This window comes from Lactuca serriola, chromosome 4, assembly GCF_051521515.1.
Source record: "Lactuca serriola cultivar US96UC23 chromosome 4, Lser_US96UC23_V15, whole genome shotgun sequence".
In the NCBI taxonomy this organism is placed as follows: domain Eukaryota; kingdom Viridiplantae; phylum Streptophyta; class Magnoliopsida; order Asterales; family Asteraceae; genus Lactuca; species Lactuca serriola.
In genome coordinates, this window is record NC_136411.1 from 373359598 (window position 1) to 373369233 (window position 9636).

Genomic DNA, 9636 nt, shown 5'->3' on the forward strand with positions numbered 1-9636 from the left:
AACTAGGCCATTACTTGACAAGCTTTTTCATAAAGACATACAAAAACTTGTGAGCTCACCAACCATTGTGTTGACACTTTTTCAAACTGCTTGTATTCTCAGGACATCACTAAACAGGTAATAAAGTACTTTTGAGGATGGGACGTCGAGGCGTCAAACTTATTACATTTTGTCAACATATTGTAATTGAATTTGAAACATGTAATTCATACAATGATGTAACTTTTTCAATTATATATATGTTGGTTGTGTTTACTTTCCTCACTATTACCATTGTTGTTATGATACTACACATGAAGTCCTCCACCCCTGGACGTTTCCGCCATCCTTGGTTCGGGGGTGTGACAAAATCTCGTACCTCTCTTGTCTCGCGTTTTGGTGGTACCTCTCCAATAAGTCTTGATGCATTTCATACGGGTACATGTCCTCGTAGGACTTTTGGAATTCAGAGTTCATGGTGGCGATCATGATGCAATGTACCTTCGTTGCATCTCGCTCATGAGTTTCAAAGGCGGTGATTTCGGCTGGAGTAGCGATTTCGGTGTTGATTTTCTCGAGCTTCTCATCAAGGACATACTCTTTGTCCTCATAGCGAGCAATGGTGCGAATGTATCTTATCCATTCGCTAAAGTTCGTTCCATCGAAGGTGACCTTTTGGCAAAGGCTCATCAATGTGAAGGAACTAGCAGCAGCGTTGTTTGCGTTCGACATCTACAATTAGAAAAGGACAAAGATAGATTAGAATATGAATCCCTAATTATCACCCAATAAGAAAAATTAGGGCTAGGATCCAACAATAACATTTACATACTAGAAGAGGGATGCCGTAATCTAACATGTAAATAAATTGAAGGTAAGTGAATGACGATTCACTAATTCTCCATCACGAGAACCTAAACTATTAGTCCTAAGTGTTTTTGAGAATTCCTAGGTTCGGATGAGATTCATTGAAACTAGTCAATGGCATGTTTAAATCTCGATATGCCCCTCTTGTTTGTGACTGGGATGCCGAGGATCACAAAGCGGGTGTGAATTACCATGCAAATTCACATGGTGCCTTCATTGTAACGATCATCTATTCGATGTGCCGGTAAACCACACACGCTCCATCGAACTATGATAAACAATGAATCACCCTTTGCCACCTTCGCTTAGAACCAATTAGTGTGCCGGTAAACCACACGCGCTCCACTAACATCTTAGCAAGGTGCAAAGTGTAATTTCATGGGATTGCATCAATTCACTTTTCCTAAAGTAACTAGGATTGGGAAATTTAAAAAATGTGTAGTTACTTTATATTTCTTATTACACTTTTAATGAGAGGATGAGGTTGCCCTATCCTACCCGTTCGGCTAACGACTCTCCACCAATCAAGCAAGCGGTAGGTGTGAGAGTACACCCATTAAGCGCCATTTTATAGGCCGCAACCTTATACCCACCTTATAGATCGGCTTCGTGAATGAGGCCTACTAACGGTAAGACTAGCATTTAGTTATACATATATATATATATATATATATATATATATATATATATATATATTATTCTAGTAATATCATATTAGTATAGGGTTGTATTTTAAAACTTTTAAAATCTAGGGTTTGAAATTTAAGTTGTCTAAATTAAAACTTTTAATCACAAAAGTAAATTTCAAAACATGAGGGTAGGTTTTAAACATTTAAAACATGGAGGATCAAATAACAAATAATTCCAATTAACAATTAATATCCTAATTATCTATATTTGATTTATTCAAGATTTCTTTTTAAGATAATTACCAAAATAATCAAAATAATTAATTAATTATCATATAAGGAAATTAAATATTTAATTAATTGATAATTACCTTTAACTAGATCAAGATAATAGTTATATTTATCAGAAAAACGAATTAATATTGATCTAATTAGTTTATGGTAAGTTAAGATAAGATAAACACAAAGAAATCCCGAATCTGGCCATTCCTGATGCCTGGACTCGCCGAGTGCACAAAGGGACTCGCCGAGTCAGGCCTACTCGCCGAGTCCTCTTTGAGACTCGCCGAGTCCATGACTCAGAAACCAAAAATCGAATTTTGCAGGTTTGTTTCAGTTAATCAAGCAACAATTTATAGAAAACCAAGCTAGGCTCTGATACCATTGATGGGTTTTAGCCATAAGAACTTTCCTATGTGCGCATGCAAAACCCTATTGCTCGGATCTAGGCTTTCTAATAAACATGCTTTGAATCCAAGACTTCTAATTACTAATTAAGTTAAATAACAACATTGAAATAGATCTAGAATCATACCTTTGAGTTCCTTGTTGATCTTGAGGTCTTGGAGCTTCTAGAGTCACAAATGTCACTCCTCTAATGGCTTACAAACACCAAAGCAAGGAGGATGATTTGGGAGAGAGGAGAGAGGAGGAATTTCGACCAGAGGTTCCTTTCTTTTGGTCAAGTGTCGAATTCCATCAGCCATGGGGTCTATTTATACTTGTAGACTCCTTAAGGATTACAGATAAGTCTCTATCAGATAATCTTCTCTTAAGGCTATCCAAATCCATTCTTAGATAACTCTAATGGACGATTTTATCTATCCTAATCCTCTTAGAATCCGTCCATAGTATATCCAAATGGATTTACAGTCTAAAGCTTAACTATCAAACAATTGACAGTTTATACCCCTTTATTTAATTAATCTCTTTAAGTCACCAAATTAATTCTAATTAATTCTATGACTTATATTAATCAAATAACAAATATATTATTCATTATATTATTCTCATAATATATTAATAATATTTATTCTCTCTTAATAAATCATCCTATCAAGTTGCTATGGTGAAGGCAACCCAAAAGGACCATGCACAACCGGATATAGTTACAGCCTTAGACACTATTCCAACATCCTTGACATATAAGATTCTCTTGTCAATAAACATTTCTTGACAAACAAATATTCAAGAGTTAGTGTAGCTTTTATCAAGACAAAACACTTCATAAAATTTGTCTTAGTTGGTCTTTGTCTTATCCAAGACATCACAACTTTCCACATTTGATGATTGTTATAAACCTTCTTAAGACTTGTCACTCAATGTCACAATCTTAACTCTAAGACTTGTTTTGGAACGAAGTATGATTGACTTCTTGATTTAACCATTTCTTCAATTCTTGATTCCTCTTCTCAGTATACAATTGTACTAAGACTCACTTAGAGGATCAATTGAGATATGGTTCTTAATCAGTAAGACCTATCATAAAACATAATAAAAGGTACTCTCCCTTCTTCTTAGAATAGAGAAACTTTTATCTTTCTGCCTTCTTGATTCTTCTTATTCGTTCTGCTATTGATTTAAACTCTTTCAATCAATTCAGAATTACACTTAATCTTATAAGTATAATCATATTTACTAAAATTTTAGTAAATCATGACGAATATCTTTGTTACTCTTGTGGTGTACTTGATCAACACACAACTTTGTGTACTCGATCTCTTAGTCCTTCACTTGACACTTTGTCAACGAACTAGTCTAATTTCCAAATATGAAATTTCTCATTCATCGTGCAACCAAGTTGCATGATTCCAAGAAACTCTCCCTATTTGGTAAACTCTCGAAATTTCCACAAATAACATTAAGAATCAAAACCATTATTGCTAATAATAGAAACTTTCAAACATCAATTTTTCATACATGTCATTGTAAGGATAAATAAATAATATAAAAACAAAATTTATTTTATTGCGGAAAAATTTGTCCTTACAATGCAACTCATCGAAAAACTATGTTAATACATATTTCTTAGCAATCTTATTCTAATTCTAAGTAGTAGCTCAAGAATCTAATCTTCAAGTAATGCGATCAAAATCCATTTCTTCACGATTAGATTCGGCTCACTTCTTCCCTTAAGCTTCCTCTCTTTTCTTCGATCCTTCAAAACATCAATTGTAATCTTATCACATTATGTATTAAGAATCTAGAATAGGAACTTAAAAAAGTTAGTTAATGGATTTTACCTAAAGCAGAGCCAGACGTTTTGACTCTCCCATCTCTTAGATCTCTTAGGTAAATAGGGCAGCTTCGTCTCCAATGCCCCTTCTCTTGGCAATAAAAGCAAATTGACTCTTTTGGAATAGCACATGGAACTACTTCAGACTTTGCCTTTGTCTTATGATCAAACCTTTTGATCATGGCATGCCTTTCGCTACCATTGCCTATATCCATAGTGGTCTGGAAGGCAGATTCACCAATCAACTTTGCTTTTCCATTGCGCCAAACCATTGCTAATTCAGCAGCAGTAAGCATATAGGTGAGATCTATGAGGGTCACGTCGCGGTTCATCATATAGTACTCTCTTACGAACTCACTATATGAGTTAGGAAGTGACTGAAGAACCCAGTCAACAGCCAGCTCCTCACAGACAACGGATCCCAACATTCTTAACCTATCAATGTGTGACTTCATCTCTAGGACGTGTGCACACACCGACTTTCCTTCTTCATTTTTACTTGCCAAAAGGGCTTGAGTGAGCTTGAACTTTTCAAGCCTTCGAACTTGTGGGTTAAGGAGAATAATTGGAGGAGGTGGAGGAAGTAAAGCATGATCTCTTGTTCCTCGATCGAATCGTGGAGTATCATCTTCATGTGGAAAGCTTGTTCCACGAGATTTGGGAAGACTATAGTTGTCGTACTTTGACATCTACAAAACGGGAGAAAACAAATTCAAGTTATTTGATTGATTGAGTCCTTAATAAATCACCCAAATGAGATATTAAGGCTAGGACCCAACACAATACGCTACAACCTAGAGAAGGGATGTCGTACTCTAGTTGCAGAATATTTGAAGGTAAGTGAATGACGATTTACTAATTTTCCACCATGAAAAACGAAAAACAGATTAAGTTTTAAATGCTTTGAAAACTCCTAGATCCTTTGAGATTCATTGAACTTTTCAATGGCATGTTTAAATCTCGATATGCCCCTCGATTTGTGACTTAGATGTCGAGGATCACAAAACAGGGTGTGAATAACCATACAAATTTACATGGTGCCCCCACATGTTACAGTCACCTATTTGATGTGCCGGTTAACCACACACGCTCCACCAAACTATGACAAACATTGAGTCACCCTTTGCTACCTTTGCTTAGACCCATTTAGTGTGCCGGTTAACCACACACGCTCCACTAACGTCTTCGCAAGGGTACAAAGTGTAATTTCTTGGAATTGCATCAATTCACTTTTGCCTAGAGTAACTAAGATTGGGAATTTGTAAAAACATTTAGTTACTTTTGTACTTCGTTATACTTATAATGGAAGGTTTCTGTCCTATCCTACTCGTTCAGCTAATGACCCTCCACTAGTCAAGAGTGCGGTGGGTAAGAGTGGATACTCATTCAATCGCCATTTTATAGGCAATTTCCTTAAACACCCCTTATAGACCAGCTTCATGAATGAGGCCTACTAACGGTAAGACTGACTGTTTACTCATACATATATATAATATTAGACTTTTAATGTTATATATAGTATAGGGTGTATTTTACACTTTTAAAATATTAGGTGTTCAAATTTAACAATTATACTTTTAATTCAATCAAATTGTGAACCAAAACTTTATGGATTTATTAAATCTCTTTTAATTATACACTTTAATTAATTAATAAAACCATAAGGGTGAGAATTGAACTTTTCAAAACAATACTAGGGTTATAGAATTTAACATTTCTAAATTAAACTTGTAATCAACTTTTAAATTCCAAAACTTGAGGGCAAGTTTGAAACTTTTCAAAACACAAAGGATCAAATAGAAAATAATTTAAATTAAACAATTAATTTAATGATTATCTAAATTTAACCTAAAATCAATTTCTTGCAAGATAAGTTACCCAATTAATACAAATAATCAAACTTTAGTCATATAAGGAAGTTATTATCTAATCAATTGGTAATTATCTTTTGTTTAATCAAGGATATACTCAAAAATATGTTTAAAATCGGATTTTAATGACCTAAAACAGATAAGGCAAGTATCTAAGAGTAAAACAGCAAGAAATCCTGAAACTGCCTCCTTCTGACGCTCGAACTCGCCGACTTCCTCTATGGACTCGCCGAGTTGGAGCTACTCATCGAGTCCACATTGGAACTCGCCGAGTTCATCAGACAGGGGGCCAAAAATCGATATTACAGCTTGAACAAACAAACAAGGCATCAATACAATAGAAACCAATCAAGGCTCTGATACCACTGATGGGTTTTAGCCATAAGAACATCCTATGTGCTCATGCAAACCCTAATGCTTGGATCTAGGTTTCTCTATTGTACATGCAATTCATCCAAGACTTTAAACCCTAGTTCTAGCATACAATTAATCATATTAACATGTGAAAGGGTTTTAGATCTTACCTTGATTGTTATGTAGCAATAACAATCTCAAATCCTCCTTGTAATGACTTTAGAAAGCTTAGAGTCACAAGTGTCACACCTCTAATGGCTTACAAACACCAAGAGCAAGAGGATGAAGAATTTCTTTTCCACACGTTTTTGGTGCTCTAGGGATCTTTAAATAGTGAGGCTATTAGGGTTATCTAACAAGGAAACCCTAATTTGGATGCTTAGGCCCTAAGCAACCCATAGACTCCTTCCTTAAAGGCCTAGGACGATTTCTAATGGATTTTCCCATAGAATTCGTCCACCCCTCTAATATGAAGTCCATTAGCTCAATATTCAACTATCATACAATTGACAGTTCTAGTCCCTTAAGTTTAATTAATGTCTTTTAGCCACAAAATTAATTCCTAATTAATTATTGACTAATATTAATTAAAAAATATTATTTCTCCTTTAATATATTATTCTCATAATATATTAATAAATCATAATTAATCCTTTCTCTCCATAATTCATCCTATCAAGTTGCTTTGGTGAAGGCAACCCAAAAGGACCATGCACCATCGGGTCAAGTACACACCAAAATAGTTATGAACTTAGACACTAATCCAACACATTACAGATATCTGTCAGTTGTAAGGCTTCCGTTCCATCTTCCTGGAAAACAAAATGTTGTATACGGAGGAGATGATGATATTGAAGATGTCCTCAACAAACAATCTGTTTCTTCTTCGATGTTCCTATCTTGGATAAGTTGTAATGAACATAATGAGGATGCACGAAAACTTTCTTATGTTGAGTTTCCAACAAAATTTTCATGGAAACAAGAAGATCGTTGTTGGGAGCCAAGAAAAAAAGGGTTTTCTATTAGGAGGATTCACACAGTTTCACCTAATCTCGGTGAAGCATATTTTTTGAGAATTATTTTAAATAAAGTCAAAGGTCTGAAATCGTTTGCAGATATTCGTACGGTTAATGGATAAATATGTCCTACTTTTAGAGATGCATGTTATGCTCTTGGACTTTTAGAAGATGATAGAGAATATGTTGATGCCATCGAGGAAGCAAGTCATTCAGGATCTGGTTATTATTTACGGTTTCTATTTGTAACTATGCTAAAGTCTAATAGTTTGTCTAAACTGTGTTATGTTTGGGAAAATACTTGGCAATACTTATCCGATGGAATTCTCTACAATCAACGAATAAGATTAAAGTCTCCAGGGATTATTATTTTTGTCATTCCTTACATTTTATACATTAGTTATATATTTTTTAAATGCTAAATATATTATTATTTGAAATTTTGATGTTTTTTTTATAAATATTAAAAGTTCTACATATTATTTTTATTACGTGATAACTGTCTATATTTATCTTTTAATAATTAACTCTGCAATTGTATAGCTTTATCCCTTAATGACGATCAACTTAAAAACTTGACGCTATATGAGATTGAAAAAATTCAACTCCAAAACAGTTCAAGCCTTAAAGATTTTGTTGGGATGCCTTACCCTGATCATGATTTGGTATCTTCTTCAAACAACCGTTTGATTACTGATGAGTTAGATTTTGATATGAACAGTCTACAAAAAGAATCTCATCAACTACTTGATTCATTAACAATTGAACAACGATCAATTTTTGATGAAATCATGACAGCTGTTAAACAGAAAAAAAAAAGGAGGTGTGTTTTTTGTTTATGGCTATGGAGGTACCAAACTTTTCTTTGGAAGACTTTATCTGCATCTATAAGATCAAAAGGTAATATCGTTCTAAATGTTGCTTCAAGTGGTATTGCTTCATTGTTACTAACCGGAGGTAGAACAACACACTCACGCTTTATATTTCCTCTAAATCTTACTAAGGATTCCTTTTGTTCTTTTGCATCGGATAGTGATGTAGCCAAATTGTTAAAAAAAACATCATTGATTATATGGGACAAGGCACCTATGATTCATAAGCATGCATTTGAAGCATTGGATCGTTCTTTGAAAGATATATTGAGTTGTGATTTTCGTGGAAACTCAAAATTGCCATTTGGAGGAAAAACAATTGTCTTTGGAGGCGATTTTAGACAAATTCTACCGGTTGTTCCTAATGGAAGCACGCAAGACATTGTGAGTGCTTCTTTAAGTTCCTCTTATATTTGGTCAAGTTGCAAAGTCTTAACATTAACAAAAAACATGAGGTTAAGTGTTCTCGCATCTGATATTCAAGAAACGGCGACTTTTGCAAAATGGATTTTGGATATAGGAGAAGGAAAAGTTGGTGGTTTGAATGATGGTAAGGCAATTATTGATATTCCTACTGATCTTCTCATTGTTGATTCAGTTGATCCCATTGGTTCATTAATTGGATTTGTCTATCCTTCTATTGTTGAAAATACAAAGAATTTGATTTATTTTCAAGAAAGAGCAATCCTTGCATCGAAGAATGAAGTTGTTCAAGAGATTAACGAGCGTTTGTTAAAATTATTTCCAGGAGATCCACAGGAGTATTTAAGTTCAGATAGTCTTTCTTATGCTGATTTTGTTCATGATGAAGTTGATGAAACTTTATATTCTCCTGATGTTCTAAATGGTCTTAGACATTTAGGTATGCCAATTCATAAGTTGGTTTTAAAAGTCGCTGTTCCGGTTATGTTACTAAGGAATATTGATCAGAAATGCGAATTGTGCAATGGCACGAGATTACAGGTTATTGCATTGGGTAAACGTGTTATAGAAGCCGAAATAATATCTGGAAGTAATATCGGAAACCGTACGTTTATTCCAAGAATGTTTTTGACGCCTTCGGATAAAAGGATTCCTTTCATATTTCAAAGACGACAATTTCCACTGGCCGTATGTTTTGCAATGACAATAAATAAAAGTCAAGGACAGTCACTATCAAGGGTGGGGTTGTTTTTGAGACAACCAGTATTCACTCATGGTCAGTTGTATGTTGCATTGTCGAGAGTTAAAAGTAAAGCTAGATTAAAGATATTAATTTTAGATAAAGATGGTAAACTTACGAACACGACATCCAATGTTGTATTCAAGGAAGTCTTTGGAAATTTGTAATTCATAAACATAAGTGTCAATATTTTAATAGTTGTTTTTATTATCATACATTAACTTACTTATTCATCATTTTGTTTTTTTTAATGTAGCAAGTTTTAATTAATTCATGTTTAATCTTTACACCATTATTGTCGTCATCATTTTACAAATATATACCATTTTAATTTTTAATAAAACCTGTATAATGCATGGGTCTCACACCTA

At 34.2% G+C, this 9636-nt stretch overlaps 1 protein-coding gene across 1 annotated transcript; it reads left to right on the forward strand.

Moving 5' to 3' along the window:
- The first annotated feature begins 7138 nt into the window (after nt 1-7138).
- On the forward strand, nt 7139-9432 carry LOC145099781 (uncharacterized). Its single transcript, XM_079037288.1, has 3 exons — nt 7139-7254; nt 7371-7453; nt 7775-9432. The coding sequence occupies exons 1-3, from the start codon at nt 7139-7141 to the stop codon at nt 9430-9432; spliced, it is 1857 nt and encodes a 618-aa protein (XP_078893414.1).
- The last annotated feature ends 204 nt before the right edge of the window (nt 9433-9636 follow it).